The sequence below is a fragment of the Amphiprion ocellaris genome, chromosome 3 (assembly GCF_022539595.1).
Source record: "Amphiprion ocellaris isolate individual 3 ecotype Okinawa chromosome 3, ASM2253959v1, whole genome shotgun sequence".
NCBI classification, from domain to species: domain Eukaryota; kingdom Metazoa; phylum Chordata; class Actinopteri; family Pomacentridae; genus Amphiprion; species Amphiprion ocellaris.
The window spans coordinates 18,638,235-18,660,329 of record NC_072768.1 but is presented as its reverse complement, the minus strand read 5'-3'; the positions used below and the strand labels follow the sequence as shown (position 1 = coordinate 18,660,329).

The following is a 22,095-nucleotide window of genomic DNA, read 5'->3' as shown; positions in this document are numbered from 1 at the left end:
TGAAGGGCGTATACGTCTCTGAGTTTATTCACGGAGGAGTGTATGATGAAACCTGTGGGTAACTGCTCCGTCCACACACAACTTTTGTAAAATTAAGTTCATCCAGTACAACCAGATCAGGTACAAGATCGAGGATCTTCTGAGCTGCCTTGGATGCGGAGGAAAACGTTGGCTTCCATTGATGGTCTTGTACTGAAAATGGAGTGTCCCCGTTTGTTTTATCATAACAGCACATTCACAAGTTTCAAAATGGAAAAAAGTCTCGACAACTGCACAAACAGTTTTTTTTCTCTCTTTTGTTTTTTTTGTCCCAAGACTCAATGCATAGGGTTATACAGTTAGAATACAGTATTTCAATGTGTTTTACAAAGATTTATATGGTATAGGAAACAAGAAATAAAAATAATAACTGCACAGCAGTAAGAAAGATCATTTGTCGAGTATAGATAGTCATTTATCGTACACACTGTGGAATAGCTTAGAAACACAGGGCAAAAAATTAACACCATTGGAACAGTTTTGCGCTATATTCAGTCTACATAAGGATACCCTTTTGACTTCAGACTAATTTAGGAATGCCAGACATTTTCAAGGGAAACCCAAATCACATTGGCCACTGTTTTACATTTATTCATTTTGGCTTTTTGCCTTAGCCACCAAAGTCCTACTAAGCACACACCACAGACACCCAAAGGAAATGCACACATCAAAATTGCAACCAGAAAAGAAATCATACTGAAATGTCTTCAGCCTATTGGCACGCAAACGGCTGCAGCAGGGCATCTAGCATTTTAGACAGCACACATAAGATCACAAGTCCAAGTACATTGCTGTGTCTATAGCACTATCATCATCATAATCACCTAGGTTACCAATAGAATAATTTAGAAACAATATATATGTATCATCCTACTCAATAAGGCACATTTTTGGTTAAAGAAAGGCTCTGAAAGAAGCTTCTTGCATCAACTCTGTCAGTGAGAAAGGAGTCAGCAGTAAACAACAGCGGAGACAAGGATGGAGTCTGCAGTCGGCATGCAATTAAGATCAAAAGCCTCCCCTGCTGATTCCATTATACAGAGTGCCACTCTGCACTGCGCCGAGTGGGCAGTGCCAAGTGCTGTTGGTCGGGATGCCAGGGTGCCATGCTGAGACAGCAGGCAGGCAGGCTCGAGGTCTGTGCAAACCTCTCTCTAGCCAAGGCAGGAATCGTTAACATTCTGGGGTCTCTGGAGCTCGTTATGCTCTGTCAACTACACACATCCATGATCAGATACAGGGAGTACAATTAAATCATCTGTCAACAGCAAGACCTACAATTTAGGGATGGAACTTAATGGCCCAAGAAATATCAAACTCTCATTCTGATGCCGTCAACACCTCAGCTCTGACATTGACATATCAATATTCCAATTACTATAACAATTATGTACACGATTGAACCCAACCTCCCCAACATCATACAAAAGGCTACAACCACTATAATTTGTTCCGAACATGCCATTGAACTACCAACTGCATCTCTGGCAGATTATTAACATCAGCAATAGGCTATTTTATAGCTTTAGAGGCACAATGCTTGAAGAATATTTGGAACATTACATGGGTAATACTAAAAGAAAATGGCACAAGAAATCATAAACGCAAACAATGCATGAATCAATTTGGATAGTTTTCTAACATATTGCTGAATTGCTACTGTATGCAAATACATTTCGTAAGCTAATGCGACTGCTGATTGTGGCTCATGGTGTACTGACATTATTGCAAGGCTAATATGAGTGACATGGCTCCATGGCAGAATGAAGTTGCTTCTTGCTGACACTTAAACAAAGGAAAAGGTTTTATAACAAAAAAGAAATCTCTGAAGAGTGTCATTAACTGAAATATCTTTAAAAAACATCTGAAATGTCCTTCTGTGCTTTAGTTGAAGTGGAATGTTTCATGGCACTGTACAATAAAGGGAGACAGACTGTGCTATTATCGATTTCCACGAGCACAAATGGCAATCCAGCTTGAAGTAAATCTGAGTCAAAAGCAAAATATTTAACTCAAATTTTTCTGAAACTACCCGTGACCTGTCATTCATATGAGCCTGTACATTGCTAGATTAACCAGTGTCCTTGCGAGGACCCTTTGGTCTCTGTCATAAAGCTCGGTGTGAGCGCAGGCTCCAGTGTGTTGCCGGATATGGGGGGATTTAAATGACAGAAAGCAGGCGTCCGTTTGCCCTCACGCTTGACAGTAGGCATCCTGTGTGTGCACGCACATTCCCACACATTCACACACGAACACACGCTCAAGTTTAGCAACACACCCTCTGGTTCACATGTTGCACTTTACGCAGACATCGACGCACACACAGGCTAATAAAAACACTATCCGCACCACAAGGTGATCCATTTAAAAAGATATTTTTTTCCTTATAAAGCTTTCCGCATAAAGACTGCACAATAAAAAAAATATATAATACAACTCTTAAAACCTTTTCTACACAGAGAGAAATTGAACATCTGATTATCTCCTATGCCAGTGCTCCACAGAGGGGCTTAATTCTCAGAGAGTTCTCCCGCACTGCATTGTGGGAGCAATATTCAGTGAAGCATGAGTGAGCGCGCAGACCTTTAAGGTTTGGCAAGTGAGCTTTAAGGCGTACCTCTGACAGTGTAACCCATCATTTTCTTCCCCTTTTTTTTGCTCTCTATCTGCATTTCATTATTCCGTTACTCCACAGAACAGAAAATTGCCCCTAGCCGAGTTGTTCTATTTTGACGCCCACGAGTCCCTTCTCACATTTCCTTGTTTCTAAGTTTTATTCTCTGAAAAGAAGAAATAAGCTCCTGTAGTCACTGGCGATATCCCCCCCTCCCTCTTTCCCTCCCTCCCTCCCTCCGCTCAGTGGGTTAGAGATCAGTCACTTTGTTTTCCAGGGCGGCTGCTATCTGCTGGAGCCGCAGGGTCAGCTGTTTACTCTGGGCAGCTGGGTCCTCGTCCAGGGATGCGATGATCTGAAAGGGGGATGGAAGGTGAGAAGGACAGAAATGGAGGAGAATGGCAGAGAAGTTGGAAATAATAGGTAAAGAGGGGCCAGAGGAGGGATCGGGTGGAAGGACAGCAGAGGAGCAAAGAAACAAGGAGAAGGAGGACGGACGGAGAGGAGGCGCGGGACAAAGGGGAAGAAAAAGGGTGGAGAGTGGGAGGAGAGGATTGTGTTATTTGACATCAACAGTCACGTCATATAAGCTGTTCTTGTTTGTGAGCCCCACTTAGGGGAGACTGACAGCCCCATTTGTTTATCCAACTTGTTCATTAGGTTTTGTTTATCCCCTTTTCGTGACCTCAAGTGGCAATGCACAATGGACATTTAAAAATCAATTCCCAGAGCAATTTTCCAATTCACATCCCACAGAAATGCTTTCAATTAAAATTTCATACAATCACTCTTCTGGCATATCAAGAGTGAAGAGAGAAAAAAGGAAGAGCAATAATATAGTGGGCAGTAGTGCATTCACTGGAATAGCCTCCTTTGGGTGCGATAGGAAAGAGAAGGGCCTCTTACCCCATCATAGTATTTGCTGGCGTACTGGTAAAGCTGATGGAGGGCCACTTGTGTGTTCAGTTTGTCTGTGTGAGACTGGAAAACATAAAGGACAACTTAAAGGTTAAAGAGGAAACCATAAAAACTGCACACGGCTAAATAAACTGCTTTTTCTTTCCTGGTGTGATAAGTAACTCAGCTTGCAGAGGCAATGGAGAAGCACCATAAAGAGAAACAACGTGGCCTCTGCAAAGAACCCTGCAAGTATTACTTACCACCAGGCAATAAAGTTAAAATTCTAAAGAGCTTCATGAAATGAAACCCTGTTTTGATTCTATATTGCTAGAGGGCCAATTACTGGCATAGTTTTTTATTATAGCAAGATCAGTTTCTTTGGCTGCACTTTAAACAGATACTTCTGGTATATTTCTGACAAACTAGTCTGGCACAGTAAGTAAAATACAGTTTTACTTTTCCAACAGAAAATGTTATGTGCAGCAGATTCGAAATAAACACAAAAAGGCAAAAAGTTATGAGACTCACTTCTATGGTTTGTACATGCAGCATGAAACTTTCCCAGTTAACTCATTAGAACAAAATACTTGCTCTAAATGTTAACTACAACTCCCAATTTGCATTTTGGCAAGAAATCAACAAGCTTTAAAAGTGTTACATTCCCTCCTAATGATGGGCACAATCTGCAGCTAAAATCTAGAACTGAATTTACTTTATTAAACCACATTTTCTGCTACCATTAAATGGGCCAGGTCTGAAATTTGAAAACAAAGTGACAGATGTGTTTCTCACCCGCGACACCTCTGCCAAATGAGTGTTCATATCCTGGTCACTGACGGGTACCATCTGCCTGATGCCCTTGTAGTAACTACACACAAACACACACACAGAGGAGACAAGAGGTGGTAATTGCTGCATGATGTAATTGTTAATAATTGTTAATGAAAATTGCTTCGCAGTCTGGAAGCATTTTAAACTCTAAATGAAAGCAGATGGAGAGTACTCACTCATCCACCATCTTCTTGTAGGTGGAGATCTCCTTTGCATAGAGTAGTTTGTTACTTGGAGAGTCCTAGAGACACAAAAATGGATGTACAGCAGTGAAAATAATGGCACTTCGGAGTAACTGACCTATGACATTCTACTTCTTACTCCATTTAACTTCTCATGTGATCCACTTTATTGTCATCTTGTTCATCTTTTCTCCCATCTTCCCTCTTGCTCTTTCACCTCACACCCTCCCTCCCTTTTCTCCTCCTCCCTTCATTCACTTCCACTAACCCGGCTGAGTTTGTGCTCGCTCTTGGTGCAGGCGTCCATGAAGGTCTGGGCGATGACGGAGAGCGAGGCGTCCACCACTTCAGACACGTGGACATCAAAGGTGAAGTGGGGATTCTTGAGGATGTTCACCCAGAACCTCAGAGGCAGGCTGCACGCAGGGGAAAAAAGAGCAAGAAATCAGTCTTTCATCACGGCTGTTATCGTTATTTTTACTGCAGAATGGGGGAAAATCTCATCAAGCACATTACATCTATGAATTCATTTAAGCCAGAGAGGCATTTCATGTGTGAGAGCACTTGCCTGAGGTGCAATTGAGTGCAGTACAAGATAATAACAGGGATGAAGAAAAGCTTTTCTTGTAGGTGTCAGTTTATTCAGAACAATACCCTTGACTGTCAGTTTATGTTACTATTTCATATGATCCTGACCTCTGTGAGAATTACTGCGTTCAAAGAAAATGAAAAGCGAGAAGTAAAACAACACCTCTGAAGACTTCTTTCTTAAAAACAAAAGGGATCTGCGCAAAGCAACAGGCAGTGATGCTTGTCTACTATAACAAATACTGATTAGAAATGCTAAAGTAGCTGCAAAACTTTGACCTTTGAAATTTCAGTGCTGCTTAACAACCTAAAGCACAGGCAAAGTAATGCTCGAGTACGCTCGCTAATTTCCCTTCTGAGCAGGAACACACAAGCTCCACACGCCTCTTTCCAACCTCGTACCAGCTTGAGGAATTGAAAGGAACACCCAAAATACAGTAGTTTCCAAAAAAAAACCTCTCCTCCCTGATCGGTGCGAATGTCCCGCCATCTGAGACTGGAAACACACATTGTGTAAAATTCATAGTGGTTTGGTGATATCTCCTGGGGAAGGCTGCAGTGAGAACACAATAGAAGCACTAAAATAGCAATGTTGCTATAATCACAGAATTAAATTATCATGGGACATAATTACCATGTTTGTTTGTTGTTATGCCTCATACACACATTCATATTTAATACATAGCCCTCAGTTGATTTGATAAACAGAACGGGTGGATGCAGAATGTGGTGTGGAGTGTAGTAAGTAATTAAATCGCTCATCTCCTGTCCTTGTGTGGGTGCTCTCTTGCCAGCCTCGCGTCAATCACCGGCATCTACATGCAACACGTCGTCTTGTATGCTTGAGCCTTAGCTGACGTGACACTAATTTATGCACTTAAATGTCACATGGGAGCAAGGGGATTGCAAATGCAAACTAAGTGAGCTGAAACTGTGCATTTGTATTCAGCCGTTTCTGGGATAAGTAAGTTTTATTTCTTGGAGAGTTACGATATTTCAGGCGACAGGATTTGAGGCGCTGGTCTCAGATTGCTGTGTGTAAGTCGTACAAACATGAGGTAGTTGTGTGTCATTTGAGTAATTCCATTTAATGCTACTTTATGCTTCTGCTACATTTCAGCAGCAAATGTTATACTTTTTACTCCAGTACATTTAATTGGCAGTTATAGCTATGAGGCACTTTTCAGATAAAAAGCATTTACAAAATGGAACGCATTAAGCCTAATCAAATCATCTGACCACTAAACTGCTGAGATGATTCAATTTAAATAATAGTTTGAGGGCCAAAGAGCTAAGACAGGGAAAATATTGAGTTTCTAGGTAATTGCATGTCAAAGATGCACCATATATCCATCAATTTATTGAAATGGAGGGAATTTTTCTAGAGAAAAAAACTGAGGGGGTTCTTTACTGCGAGTGAAAGGATGTCAGACATGTTGGAGGACCATTTCATGTACATTTTCTTGGAAATGTCAAAAACCTGTAGGTATGTAAAATGTTACGACAAGCATTCAGTTAAGAGGTCTTTATGAGTAGTATAGTACTTTAACTTTTGTCTTTTCTGTTAAGAAAGTGTAATGGGAAGCAGCAGGTAACCATAGTTTTATGAAAATACTGTTAACAGCAGGTAAAAAAAAGAGACTAACCTCAATTGAATAGCTGACATATACACTATTTTCATTACATAAAGCACAAGTGGTAGAAAATTGTTTTAAAAATAACGATACGTAAAATTCAAAGCAGCAGCAAGGGAACCAATGTGCCATTTTTTAGCTACTGTTATTGTTTAATGATGCAAATCTCCAAGCAGAAAATACTTAAGTGATAAATGTATCTAATATTTCCTTGAAAAACAGCGGAGATTAGAGAACAGTCCAAAAAATCAATACAAATTAGTGTTGCTGAATCCTTTTAACCTCATTAATTATGTGATGACCCCCCTGATTTATCTGCTGACCCCTTCTAGGGGTCTTGACATCAGCTTGAGAACCACGGGGCTAAATTAACTGTAATCAAAGCAGTTAGAACAAGCTCCCCCTCAACAAATTACAACAGTAAAATACTACTAATGTACTGATGAATGCATTATGAATTAACAATCTAAACTGTAAGCTATTGCTATAGATAGCCATCAAGATATTTTTTCCCACTGCAATACCTTTTCTTTTATGCCTATATTACAATGTAAATGGGATTAAAATTTAGGACTTTTGTTTGGAATTAAGTATTTTTAAATTGTGGTATTGGTACTTTTACTTAGGTGTGTATAGATAGATAGATAGATAGATAGATAGATAGATAGATAGATAGATAGATAGATAGATAGATAGATAGATAGATAGATAGATAGATAGATAGATAGATAGATAGATAGATAGATAGATAGATAGATAGATAGATAGATAGATAGATAGATAGATAGATAGATAGATAGATATAGATATATAGCACACAAACATAACTTTGAAAGTGACTATTAGTGTATGCAGTGGTGCCGTACTTTTACCTATTAGTCTTCCAGATATGGATGGTTTCCTCGTCCACATTGTTGTGTTTCAGTGCTTGCTCATCGAGGAAGTCAAAGAAATATTTGACAGCTGGTGGGACCACTGCCCCAGAGCACAGCACACTGCGGAAGAAGTCATCCACAAACTGCTGCAGTGTTCCCTGAAAGGGGCCACAAATAATGTGAGACAGGGCAGAGACAAAAGAGCACAGCCAGAAATATCAAAGCCAAGAGACAAATCTATTTGCACGCAATGGGAGTGTAGAGATACAGGTTTTTTTAAGTGAGTATTTTTGTATGTTCTGCCCTTTGCCAACCCAGACACCACCAAAGTTGGCTCTAACTTGCTGGAAAAAGCACAAATTACTATGTAGCCACTGCATTAGATGACTACTTAACAGATTGCATAAATGATCTGTACTGTACCTTGACTGAGAGGAGTCGTGTTAGATAGATCTCTGTAATGGCTTTGGTCATTGACTTGTCCTTTATGCTTCCTCTTTTAGATTTGATCTCATCCAGTTCGTCTGCTGGCCTCACCAAGTGAAACACTTTATCATCTTCCAGCAGAGCATTTCCTAATGGGGGGAAAAACAACACATTAAACTTTCCTCTAACAACTCTGCTTCTTATTTATTCATGCACCCTCTTACAGAACATATTCAGATGATGAAAAATGGGAGGGTGTTTATCAACTCAATCTGAGTGCACAGAGAACATCCAAAAAAGAAAATGCTAAACAATCAACTATTCTGAAATGTACATAAAAGGGCTCAAGATAAAAAGTGCACAATTTTTTAGAATAATTTCAAACTGTGCTGTACATAAAACAACATGTATTAGCATGTCAAATGAGAGTGGAGATATTGACAAAATCCCCGGAGAAACCAAACAAAGGAAAGCATTGTATTCTCCAGTACACACGTCTGATCCGTGTTCATATATACAGTATGTGTGTGTTTAGAGAGACGTACGCTCTTCGTGGTTCTCCTGGTTCTGGTCGTAGTTGTGTTGAGGGTGTAGAACTCTGGACAAAACTAATGTGGCGTTATCTCGCACCTGGAATGCAAATAAGGCTTTTGTTAGACAACACGCAACGAGGCAAACTTACTTTGCACACCTTTGAATTTAATAGGTACTGTGAAAGCGGTCAGCAGTCTCTTTTAGCGCCCCAGAACTAATTCCTAATCAATGCGACTGAGTGGACATGAACAGTGGGTCTTTATTGGGGTATTTACAGGCCATTTTCTTTGGCGTCAACCCATTATTGACCGCACAAATACTGTGATTAGCACTACTCTGACAGAGCCAATGAATCTATGGCAGCAAGGCCGTCGTCTAAGAACAACCGTGAGACATCAGCAGCTAGGGAAGAAAAGGAAGCTGAGCATCTTTGAAAGAAGGGGATTTAAGTGGCTGAAAAGCAGGACAAGTAGGGGATATTTGTGAGTGACCTTTATTTTCTGAGGATCAAGACAGTGCCAAGGAGATTTAGTGGCATTTTGTTGCCACTGAGAGAAGACAAGAGCAAACCAAGACCAGGCACTTGGAAGCGCAAGGTGAGAAATTAAAAAAAAAAAAAAAAAAAAAAGGCGATGAAGGCAAACTGTGAAGAAATGTCATTAACTTTTTGCTTTTTTTTCCTATTATATTTGTGACACAAAGAGATTTATCTCTGTATAAACATGTTTTTGTAAAGTACAAAGGATGCTTTTACTCCCTCACAGCATAACACTTAATGATATAAATAGCAAGCAGCATTTTTGGCACAAAACTGTTACATTGTTTTAGCTTTTACATTGTTTGCTTGTTATTTAAACAGGTGGTTTGCATGCAAAATACAGTGCAGAGAAAGGAAGCTTTATGCTATTTCACAGACTTCAACAAAGGAGTTTTATATAAAAAGGACCATTTCACCCGTATCCAATATTCTAACTTTTGTTTGCCATACACTGACATCCACATGTACAGCATTCGTTGCACTTCTTGTCTGGAAAAAAGGATTTGTAATAACCGAGAGCTTTAACAAACAATAAAAGTTTAATAAGAATATATGATTAGCTGTGTTTGTTTCATTATTCCCACATTGCACCTTCAGTCATGTGCATAGACTCATAAGTGAGCTGTTGCATGTCATTTAATTTAGCATTTTTAAAACTTAAATGGCTAAATTATATCTTGTATTATAGCCACAATGTTGTTGCATATTTCTCCTATGCAGATAGACTTTGGAAATCACTAACTACCAGGAATGTTCTTTGTCAAAAAGAGTATTTCCAACAATGAAAACTAAAACAAACAAAATATACTCATGATATGTGCTAACATATTCTGCAATCCTGTAGCAGACATATACATCTGTGATGCACAGCTCAGCCTCTGACTGAAATGCTGTAAAAATATTCAACCCCATTCACATCTACACACCCACGTACATCTATTTGCCTCCCTTCTCCCTCCTCAAATCCCTTGCTATATTCAGTCTTGCCGTTTTTAAACGTTTCATCATGACATCAAATTTCTGTCAGTGCTCACGTTGTAGTGTGCCAGAGTGTTGATGCGTTTCCATCTGCCTTCTTTCTGTGATGTCAGGTCCAGATCCGACAAAATCTGCCCTGTTGAGCCGGGGCGCCACTCTGTGGTGAAGGCAGGGAACAAAAATCCATCAGAGCTCAGTTCAGTGGAGATGTACTACAACATTTGGCAAAGTGTCACTGCATTTTCAAATACTTCATATTTCATCATGGGTCACCGATGCCCTGAGGTTCCTGGGACGGATAGCTGTAATAATCCAACTATCCATCCTGCTATCTGTCTGGCTCTCTCCCGGGATTTAATCACACACTTGAGTTGATTTTGGGTGAAGAAGTGACATGTCGGTCTTTTCGGAATAATTGAAATTTAATTCCGAACTGCAATTTGCACTCCAGCGTCTTCAGCATCGCTGCAGCCCTGAGCTCGACACCATCTGTGACATACTGTATGATTCATTTACAAGAACCACCAAATATAAGGGGGGTTATCTTTCCGATTCAGCATGAAAGAGGACGGATTTCTGCTTATCTGAAACGTATAAAGGAATGAGATCTACTGCATGCGTGGAAATAAAAAATGGCTTTGATGTTCGAAAATGTCTACAGAGCTTTAGCCTTTCAAGTCAGTCCCCAAGGTTTGATACTACAGTCACGAGCAAAACTTTGTTAGCAATGAAGGATTTCTGTTACTGACGATGAATAACCTCTCAACCTAAAGCGATTATATTTCACAAATAGAAATAGAGAACTCTTATACTGAAATATAGAAGTTAAAATGCAATAAACCATCACTTTCTTTCTTAGATAAATGCATTTTTAATGCAATGATAAATTAACTTCACTCCGGACTGAAATAATTGTCCACATCCTCATTACTCCCTGTAAACTGTTGCATTATTCATCGGTATTAGATGTTTCTGCTTTGACTCATCTTTCTCTTTGGTGCCTTTAATTTACTCACCCAGAGTGACACTGTCGACCTTGGGCCGCTGAGAGTACGGCTGGTTCCTGTACACTTGCTCAATGATCTTCTCTTTCACCTGGGAGATGGTGTCACAGTTCAGCACCTTGACGGGCGTCACGTCTGGACCTTCACCTTGAACCAGCACTTGCAAGGTCTGGAAAACACACACGCACACACACGCGCACACACACACACACAAATACACGGTAAGCCAGTGTGGGGATAGCCGTGAGCAAGACATGTGAACCTCTGCTCACAAATGACAAATATGCAGAAATATTCAAACATGGCCAAACACCCAGCCACCCACCCACACACACCAAGCTCTAGTGGGATGTTGTCGTCATGGCAACTGGCCGTCTGTAAGCACATACGCGTACACACACGCGGCACGGTGACACCTGACAGGACTCTTGCCACCTTGGCCAGTTAATGACCAAGGTTCAGAGGGAGCAAACTCTGACCCACTTCACCACCCACACTCAGTCAGCTCCGTTGGCGATAACCTACCACTCAACGGATTCGAACGGGGGGCAGGAAGTCTGATCGAGAGCGGCAACCTTGCAAGCCCATCAGCGTTTGAAGTGAATGAAAGAGCGGAAGAGTGGAAGAGCATGCTGTGATTTAAAGCCAATAGGAGACACCGCATCTGGATGCGAAATCTAGCTTGTTGCGTTTTTTTCTCTCCGTGTAATTCAATCACAGAAGGCGATCTATCACAGCGGGAGACATGTAATTCGGGCTAATTTGATAATTGTCCTCGACAACGCCATTACCCATGGGCCTTTTTATTTGTGCTGACTTTAACACAAAACAGCTGTGTTCACATTAGCTTCCATTATTGAAACACGATACCAAAACGAGGCACGCAGGCTTTTCCCGACTCCTGAAAGCTGCCCAAATGGATACAGAGCAGGTGCAGGCTGCAAGGTTGAGGAGAGGTTGTGGAGGCGGCTTGTACTCTTTACTTGTAGCGACTTGGAATGCTCGCACCTAAGCCACACATTTCACCGCTATATTGGAATGTGTTGCCTGCCTGCGTCTTTTTCGAGCTGGAAACATTGACACTGAAAATGGATGTCACACAAAAGCGGGCAGTCGCCTCAGGGTTTTTATTTTTTTTCCGGAGGTTGCCATGGCAACTGCACAGTGTGTATGTGTGCGTGTTTGTGTTGCTCACCAGGCACAAAACGCCATGCAATCTCCAAGCAGCGTGTGCATTTTCTGACACCGAGTTTCTGAATTTCTATGGATCAGCGTTTGTTTGGGGTCCGTGTTTGTGTGTGTGTGTGTGGTTGTATGTGTGCGTCCATCTCACCAGGACTGAGTACTCTACATCGTCGCCCAACAGGCCTGTGTCGTTGAGAGTGTACTTGGCTTTCTTCACTCTGGCGTCCACGGGCCCTTTCTCGATCTGGTGCTTGATGGCTCGGAACAGTTTGTACAAGGGCTCGCCTGCAGAGTCCTGTTACACACATATGATGCGCACACACACACACACACACACACACACAGGCGCACAAAGCCATTTAGAAATTGCCTCAGCTGTTGTCAGGAAGCTAACAGTTGTGATTAGCAGCTTAGAGGACAAATAAATTCACATTGTCAAGATGAGCACAATTGAAAGAAATGAAGAAATCCATAAATAAAGCCCATTATTTATTGCTGAGGCTTGCTATTATACACAATTTCGGCATTGGTGATTATGGGCATTCGCTGTTGAATTGCATTTTAAAATAAATTAAGTACATAAACACTGCCTTACACCAGAGTTTGTTCTACGAAACATTAGATAACAATTAACTATATCCATCACGGTGCCCTAGAGCCCAGTGTGTTGCCATCATATATTTGTTTTATCTGATGAACAGTCCAAAAACCCAGAATACTAAAATATATGACAAAGACAAACAGCAGAAATAAAACATTTGAGAAGCTGGAACCATCAATTGTTTAGCATTTTGCTTAACAAATTACTAGAGTGTCAAAATAATTAATTCAACTGAATTTTCTGTAGATTGACTCATTGATTAATTGACCAATCATTGCAGCTATAGTTGTTATATTAGTTTTTATACATTGCAATTGACCTAAAACCTGTGTTACCTTCAAAAACTGGTAAAGGCAGATAGACATCCAGTTACACAGCATCCTTTCCACCACAGTCTCTGACCTGAAAAACAAATCACATCACATTATTTTGCATTAACGGTTTTTAATATTATTGAAAAAATAAAAGTACATCATTTTTGTGCGTTATTTCTATATGTCAATAAGTAGTGATTTGGAAATTCAGAGAGAAAAATGTGAAACTTTATTATTTCCACAGTCTGAATTCTTATGCTAAGAAACCCTGAGAAATAAACACTTCCTGACCAATAGATTTAATGCGGTCACTGACTGTTTTATGTGAGCTCGATTGCTGGATCTTAGTATTTGTCTTGACATAGTCCGAGATGTGTTTTATGTTTTAATTAGTATTTATAAGCCTGTGTACTGCGTTTTACTGCCTGCAAAACAAATTTACCCCTGAGAAAATTCAAGTTAAAGGTCAAAGTGGAATGAGAGGTAACTCTTACTATGAATTATTCTCGCTGTATCCTCTTGAATATTTTGAAAAACTGCTCTCTTAAGACACTGTTTTACAAAATATCAGCAAGGGAAAATTCCGGACAGCTTGTCAGTGTCAAGATATTTTAATTCAAAACTCATGTCAGTGGTTACTTGACGGATAGCCCATCATAATGTCAGATATCCACCAGTGGCGCTCGTTGGTAGCTCATAACATGCCTAATTAAATGTCTTGTATATAAGGGGGCCAGTGTTGGCACAATGGCCTAATCAGCATAATGAGCTTCTCCATTGGGGGATAATTAAGATGTGTGCTTGCATAACAGCCAGTCACAGCATGCCGAGGCAAAGCAGATATTTCAGATCACATAACCCCACCCCCCCCTCGGCAGTGATGAGTGACTGTACTGTCAAACAAGTGGGTCCTGCTGTGGGAGTGGAGGAGGCAACCAGCAGATCATTTGACCTTGACATGATCATTACAGTGAAGAAATGGTCAAGATCAAATACCACTAAAATTGGAGTTTCTCTTCTTGGGGCCATTTACTTCAATCAAATTAGTCAGTTGAATGTTTATTAGCTCTAATTCTACAAAGAAATTATGGAATATTGCCAAGGGAGAAAAAGCTGAGCAATTAACAATCGGTAAAAATCATCAGAATATCATCTACAATATTTGGCAAGTTCATCAAAACACCACTTAATTTAACAATAATTATGCAGATTCTATCCAAATATTATTTTCAAATAATTTTTAAATGATACAGAAAATTTGTGTTTACTTGAAAAGGTCAATTATTCAAATGGAATTATGATATATCATTATAGTGCAGTTGATGAGAGTTGTTCTGATTAGGATTGATTTAGGAGAAATCTCCACTGACTAATTATCTTGATGCAGGATTTTGCACAAAGCAATTTGCACAAAGCCAACATCAACATTATAAACCTTCTTCCTGTTGGTCACAAGCTACAGGATAACAGGATGAGGATGTACAGCAAAAGCAGAATCATCCAGCACATTGTGCTTGGACTCCAAGGAGGAAAAAAAAACAGAAGGAGGAACAGAAGGAGGAGGACTGGAATGGATGGAGCAGCAGTCTGGCTCCTGATAGTGGACTACTGTAGTCAGTGCAAAATTCAACAGAAAACATGGCAACAGAATGAAACAGTCCGCTGCATCTTGAACCGAATCCCAGTCTGCCTCAACTGGTTGATAAAAGCAGTGCCAGAGTTTAGATATGGGGCGACTCTGATTATAGAGCTGCAGAAGGAGGACATTTCACAATCTCAGAGCAGAAGTTGCTTAACAAATCAGCCAGAACAGAGGCTCTGCGAGTCTGTGGTGAGGCAGTGGTGCTCTGAGCTAAACGCTTTTCCATACGAAAATCCTCACAAAGAAAACATGAACATTTTGAGTTTTAGAAGGCACAATGTTTACCATCAAAATTCTGGCAAAATGAGGATTATTAAAGCCACTACACTGCTTCCTCAAAGAGATACAAATGCTCATACTAAATTTCATGGCAATGCATACGTTACTTGAAACCAAAAAGGTCACCTTCATGTGGCACAAGAGAAGTTAAGGGATCACAAAAATCTAAATAAAACATTGTGGTAATTAGTCTTGACGGTGTTCAGAAATTTGGCACAAACTAGCTCTAACGTAGCCAGTTCAAAAATCAACATCAAAATCATACAGATGACATTACATCGTAAGAGGTACTGTACTTTTTAGACAACCAGCATATTGCATTTGCTGCATTGGTCCTACTCACCTGCGCAGCATCAATTTAGGGTTCTTGCTGTGGACGTATTCCTCCATCAGCTCCAGCAACAGTGTTCTCATAATGTCGGTGTAGTATTCCAGTTTCCCGTGCAGAGCCACCGTCAGCAGGGAGGCAAAGTACACCTTGGCTCTGGCGTTGAAGTCATGACTGCGCTCCAGGGTTCGGATAAACTACAAACACAGAATGAGACACAGAAGAAGGCAAATGATGAGTTAAATTAATCATCTTCATGAACCTCACACACAGAAGCAAATCCAACATAATGTGTTTTTAAATTTAAAAAAAGACATGCCAGTGAACATTAGAATTATTAATGTAAATTTTGTTCTGCCATGTAAAATATCATGGCTTATAAATGACATCAATTAGTGGAAAGGGAATCACCCCACATATGCAGTTAACACCTCAGAGGCTGTTTCTGTGCCAACAAAATTGGATTAATAGGAATCTTCACACGTCTCCCTCTGCTGCGTCTTCTGTTTCTCACTTTGAATACAGGAACTCCACAAAATACAACACAACACGGTCCTCAATTCAAAGGTTTGGAACCAAATTCAAAATAGAACCTAACAGTGTGGTAACTGTGCTAAAGGCCGACTTTGAAAGCTTACAAAGATTGCAGGTGAGCGAGCAAAATCAGAGTTGTGGGAGATACACAGATCAGCCACAACATTAAAGCCGCTGACACGTGAAGTGAATAAGATTCATCATCTTATTATAATGGCACCTGTCAAGGCGTAAGATAGATGTTGGAAGCTGGGAAAATGGGCAATGTAAAGATCTGAAAGATTTTGACAAGAGCAAAATTGTGATGGTGAGAGGATCAGGTCACAGCACCTCTAAAACAGCAGGTCTGGTTGTGCTCCTTGTATCGAATGGTCAGTTGCTACCAAAAACTGTCCAAGGAAGGACGATTAGTGGACCCAAGATCTGATTCCACAGAAAAGCTACTGTAGTACAAACTGCTGAAAACTGCAAATCTGCCATGATAGAAAGATGTCAGAACAAGTGGATTGCAACTTGTTGTGTATGTTACTGTGCAACAGCTGGCCAGTAATAGTGCCAATTGTGATCTCTGTCCACTGGTGGAAGCACCAACAATACACATCTTGGCATTCATGTGGATGTTACTTTGATTCGTACAACCTACATAATATTGTTCCAGACAATGTGCAGTGGTATTCTCTAATAACAGTTGCTTCTTTTAGCGTGACGATGCACATGGCTTAACATTGTTCAGACATGGTGTGAGGAACACAACAAAGAGCTCAGGGCTTGATTTGGCCAATAAATTTTCAAAACATGAGTTCAATCAAGCATCTGAAGGACGTGCTGCAAAAATGAGTCCTATTCATGGAGGCTGAGACTCGCAACTTTGACGACTTAAGGAATCTGCTGTTAAATTCTCGGTGGCTGATACCACAGGACTCCTTCAGAGGTCTTGTGGAGTCCGTAACTCGACAGGTCAGAACTGTTTTGGCAGCACACAGAGGACCTACACATAATTAAGCAGTTGGCTTTAATGTTGTGCCTGACTGGTGTAAATCCAGATTAGTGGATTATACACCAACACAGTACTGCACAAGTCAATGCTTGTGAGGGTAATTACCATGTTACTACCATCTATTGTTGGAAAACTGTCTGAAAAAAAGAACAATACCGACAATAACTTTATGCTGGTGCATTTTAGGAGGATTGCCAGAAAAGTAAAGCTACAGCCAGCTTATGGCTCTGTGCCATTGATCTCCACTGTCTTCCTAAAACACACACACAAAAAATAAACCTTATTGTTGCATTCTTTGATGTACTCCTTTCATTCCAAAACACATGACCAGTTTAGTTCATTTAAACACAATTCAGAAAGTGCATTTTTTTTTATTTCTGAGTCGATCTAAATCAGAGAAACGTTACCACGTACGTTCAGGGACAACAGGGTTTATGCTGCGCTGCAAATCTGATGAGCTGAGAGCAATTTGTTAAAATATAAAACAAAAATATTTTCAGACTTAAATGTAAAATCTACTGTATGCTATGCAACACATGAACTAATACAGGTGATTATATGTCTAAATTTAGACTGACTGATGTTTCACTATCATTGAAAGTTGATAGCTGTGAGGCTTTACTGGCACCGCATTGCTTTGAGCTAAGTGTTTATGACGGCGTGCCAACATTCTCACAGTTGCACTGTTAACATAATGATGTTTAATGGGGCTACAAGAAAAGTCAGGGGATGACAAAAATTTTCGCAAGTTCTCCTGCGGGGGAAATGAACGCCTGTGCCAAATTTTTGTGGTAAACAGTTGTTGATATTCCACTCAGACACACAAATGTCAACCTGCTACGGATGTAAGGGAAAAGTCAGGGGATCATCAAAGCCATTCATCATCCAAGAATCATAAACATCTTTATAAATACTTAATGGCAATCCATTCAATAACAGCTGAGAAATGTCAACCCAGGCCAGTGTTGGATCCACTGACAATGACACCCCTCAAATTATGATGCCAGTGTGGCTAAAAAGTGTCCTGCACCTTTCAGTTTCAGTGCAAACTCCCTTGTTGCACATTTTTACAGTACTAATGTAAACTCTGTGTACGCAGATATTATCAGTCTGCGGCCATAGCTGACCATTTAATGATGCATGAGCAGTGTAATTACATTAATGAGGAATGTCTTGGAGTTCAGGAGGTTGGAGAACTGGTTGAGTGCCTGAGTCACTGTGGCCCTCCGAGCCTCTGGGATGTCGAGCCTCCCTGTGATCATCACATCATTGGCACCGTCCTTAGAGGGCAGGAAGAAGACCCGGTCTGTGTAGGTCTTGTAGTCCAGGAAGGGGATCCGTCCCTCACTCAGGTCATTAGTGTGGTCCTCCATCTCAATCATCAAGTCTGCAAGAAAGAAACAAATAAATACTACCTTGTTTCTCTTGAATATGCAACTTTTGTCATTTCTGCAGCGCTCGTCTGTCTCAATCAGGATGTTATGAGAGGCAGAGGATGGAAAGCCTTGCCAGAGAAATAATGTCAGCAGTGAAAGATTGTTTTTCTATTACTGTTACGGCAAAACTGCTGCTGCTGATGATGACATGATGTTCGGCGGGAGAATTTATCTAATTCACTGCAGTACAATACATCAAAAAATGCAATCAGACTTGTAAAACACTTCATTACTTCACTGCTTTTTAGAAACATTGATTTTTTTTGAGAAAGAGAGAGACAGTAGCTATATTTTAAAGTACCTGTGAATTCTTTCTTGCAGCGGTCTCGAACGCTCTCCTCCAGATTCTCGAGCTGATGTTTCACCTTCTCATACTCCCTCTCTGCCTGTTGACTCTTTCTCCTGAACACATGCCACAAACACAACAACACAGCTGTCATGAAAACAAGGTGCAATAGGCACATTTTAACTTTGACTCGCTTCGACAATATTAGAGGTGTCGTTTTTGCTTAAGGACTATCTGCTCCGGTGGGAGCAATATCTGCTCAGAGTTTCACAACATTATGTTATTAGCAGTGTTACTATCCCAGTGGGTGTGCTCTTCCTGATGTAGGTGTTTTAAACAGTTTCAGCAAAAAAAAAAGTTTCACTCATGCAATCATTGCAACAGACAATAACAAGCAAACAAAGCTGCCCTTTATTGGGAAAACCTCTAGCAAAACACACTGTAGAAAAAATGCAATAAAAGCAAGGTTAAATATAAAATGATATTACAGCTACAGAATATAAAAAACATATAATAAACTGAATGTTGAGTACAAAAATATCCTGTTAGAATTCCACAAGTTCAGATAAAAATATAATTTAAAAAAATGTCTGGACAGGCTGGAGTCAACTGCTTTTCACAGCTTCAGAAGAATTACATTAGTTATCTAATGGCGCATGAAGTTAGCCTAAAATAGCTCAACTCACCTGTAGCAGTAGACAGAGATGGTGATGATGAGCAGCATGGGCAAAATGACGGCAGGGATGATGATGTACAGCGGCAAATCATTCTTCTGCTCGTATTGCACCGAGCCGACCAACCACTCCCCTTTTCCAAACTTGATCTGTGGATAAAACACAGAGCGGAAATTGTATTATCTTTGCGAGCTCTGCAGGTTTTAATCAGAGATTTATTTAGGTAGGTGTCACTGGTAAAGACTGAACAGAAGTGGAGAGGAAATGTGGACAGAATCTGAACAACTGGCTACAGTTCTGCTAAAGCAGGCGCACAATCTTTTTGTATTTTTCAAGTGCTGCATCTGTGGTGCAAGTTGGTAGACCCTGGACTGGATGAATGCCTTAATGTGGTGAATAAGACATCTAAACTTTCTATGTAGGTATCTCCAACTATTGTGCAAGGTTTCTACAATATGTATAATAGTGTGTAACGCTGCTGCTTCTTTATGCAGCATACCGTCGGAGAAATGAAAGAATACCTCACTTATAAGAATGACCCGGAGGGGAAGTTGCAGCATTCATCACAACTGTGGCTCAGCTATAATTAAATGTAATTATAAGAGCCTGTAGCTACATGAAAACTGTTCAACCAGTGAAAAAAATGGGGCTTCAAAATGTACAGAGGATAAGCCTGGAGAAGAACAGTAAAGATTCATGACGCATGTATGCTCTCATCTGCAGGTCTGTGTTGGTCTGCAGTGGTCGATTGTAACTAAGTAGACTTTGTCCGAGAAGTGTACACATTTGAAGTACTTTGACGATTTGCTTATCATGCCACTTCTATTTTACTAGATTTCAGTAGGGAAATAGTGTAGTTTTCACTCCATTACACTCATCTAATAGCTTTAGTGACTGGTTACTTTACAAATAAGATCCTAGCAGAGAAAATCTATGAATAGCTCATAATTATGAGCTGAGAAGATGATGATCGTCAAATTTTTCACTGTTTGAGCCTCACAAGCGATTGTTTTTAAAAAATATATATTCAGTTTTTAGACTATTGCTTGAACACAAAACAATCATTGTGAAGGCGTCACTGTGTCCTCTGGGAAATTGTTATGGTTATTTCTTACTATTTTCTTGTGTTTAACAAACCAAACAATCAAAGACATAATTGAGGGATTTTTTCATAATAAAAATAATCATTAGTTGTACTTCTTTATAAAATAGATACAACAGTAAAAGGCATCTTTCTCATAGGCTTTTATTGCAGTAAATACTTTGTATTAAAAGTTCACTGTCACGGCTTTACCTCAGGAACATTTTCACTACGTGGAATTTCCCTCAGGATTAATAAAGTGTCTATCTATCTATCCATTCATCCATTCATCCATCCATCCATAACATATTTTGTGAGTTATGTGAATATGTCCTGCACCACTGTGTGTCATGTGTTTGTCTTTGTGTGGTCTGACCATCAGGTCCAGCAGCTCTGGCCGGGTGTCTCGGCGGTGGCGTCTGGAGCGAGCGCGGGGCGGAGTGGAAGGAGGGTCCAGGAACAGCTTGTCATCCTGAAGTGTATTGACCAGACACTGAACGTCGCCCACAAACGCTTGAGCCTCTTTGGCCGTCATAGCTCTGGAGAATCCCCGACCCTGCAGGGGAAGAGTGACAGTAATGCGTGTCGTGACTGAATTACATGAGGGAGAATTTAATCACCATTAATTAGATGCATCGTATGATGAGCAATGAAAACAGTATTGTAAGCATTTTCATTAGTTCCGGGTGGAAAGTATATAACAGCTTTTTTTACTGTTCCAATATGAGCCAAAAGTAATTAAAACGATTAAGATTATAGTTATTGTGAGCACATTTTTCAAGTAATTTCTCAGTTAAGACACTTTAGGCACAGCTCCAGTCAATCCTACAATCCTGGCATTGCAACATACACTTTAAGATTCTACAGCACTCTTCTGTATCTACAGACATGCTTTCAATTATTCTAATGCAGGCTGGAAAACAAGAAAGGTGAAATCAGCTTAAGTAAACCTGCGGCTGAGTGATTGAAAAGGCCGCAGACTCTTTCTTGCAGATGCCTTTCCCCACTAATTTACCTCAAGTGTGTTTACCCACAGAAACTTTAAGGATGGAACACTGTGGAACCTTGAAACTGACATAAAGCAGTAATAAGCTCTTAGGAAAATCTGCAGCTGAATCGATAAGACAGAAAATGTATTCATTTAAGCCATTTTTCAATCAAAAAGCTTTTTCTAGTTCAACCTGCTAAGTGGTTATTGTTTGCTGCATTTCTCTATCTTATGTCACAGTAAACTGTACAGAAGCTTTTGACTTTGGTGCAGACAAAACAAGCAATGTGAACGAGTCTCCTTGGACTTAGTAAAGTTGCAGCCCCACAGAACTAAATAAAATAACTCCATATATAGGCAGATAAATACAGACAAATAATTAAAAAGTCAGATATCAAGAGCATAGCATGGTAAATCTCTTCTTTCCAAAACCAGTTTAGTTCTCATTAAAACAAATGGCAAATTTGCTCAGTAACTTTAAACATGAGCAGTACATGTGTGTGCATATGCAGACTTCAGAGCAGGGCTTCACAACTATTTTAGCTTGAGACAACTTAAAACAAAGATTTCCTTGCTTAGGAAAAATACAAAAAAGATTTCAGACAGT

General features: G+C 40.1%; 1 protein-coding gene across 3 annotated transcripts in view; it reads right to left on the bottom strand.

Annotated features, from left to right (window-relative positions):
* Positions 1-22,095, bottom strand: part of plxnb2b (plexin b2b) — a 120,719-nt gene continuing 98,624 nt past the window's right edge. For all 3 annotated transcript variants that reach the window (XM_055009143.1, XM_055009144.1, XM_023278570.3), the window contains 17 exons: positions 20,877-21,056; positions 19,432-19,568; positions 18,761-18,861; positions 18,181-18,410; positions 15,508-15,689; positions 13,265-13,331; positions 12,477-12,623; positions 11,156-11,312; positions 10,196-10,296; positions 8,635-8,719; positions 8,087-8,238; positions 7,661-7,821; positions 4,835-4,982; positions 4,561-4,625; positions 4,346-4,421; positions 3,560-3,634; positions 1-3,008 (listed from right to left, as the gene is read on the bottom strand). In XM_055009143.1, the coding sequence (XP_054865118.1) occupies positions 2,904-3,008; positions 3,560-3,634; positions 4,346-4,421; positions 4,561-4,625; positions 4,835-4,982; positions 7,661-7,821; positions 8,087-8,238; positions 8,635-8,719; positions 10,196-10,296; positions 11,156-11,312; positions 12,477-12,623; positions 13,265-13,331; positions 15,508-15,689; positions 18,181-18,410; positions 18,761-18,861; positions 19,432-19,568; positions 20,877-21,056 (2,169 nt within the window). In that variant the 3' untranslated portion in view covers positions 1-2,903. The remainder of the gene's footprint in view (positions 3,009-3,559; positions 3,635-4,345; positions 4,422-4,560; positions 4,626-4,834; positions 4,983-7,660; positions 7,822-8,086; positions 8,239-8,634; positions 8,720-10,195; positions 10,297-11,155; positions 11,313-12,476; positions 12,624-13,264; positions 13,332-15,507; positions 15,690-18,180; positions 18,411-18,760; positions 18,862-19,431; positions 19,569-20,876; positions 21,057-22,095) is intronic.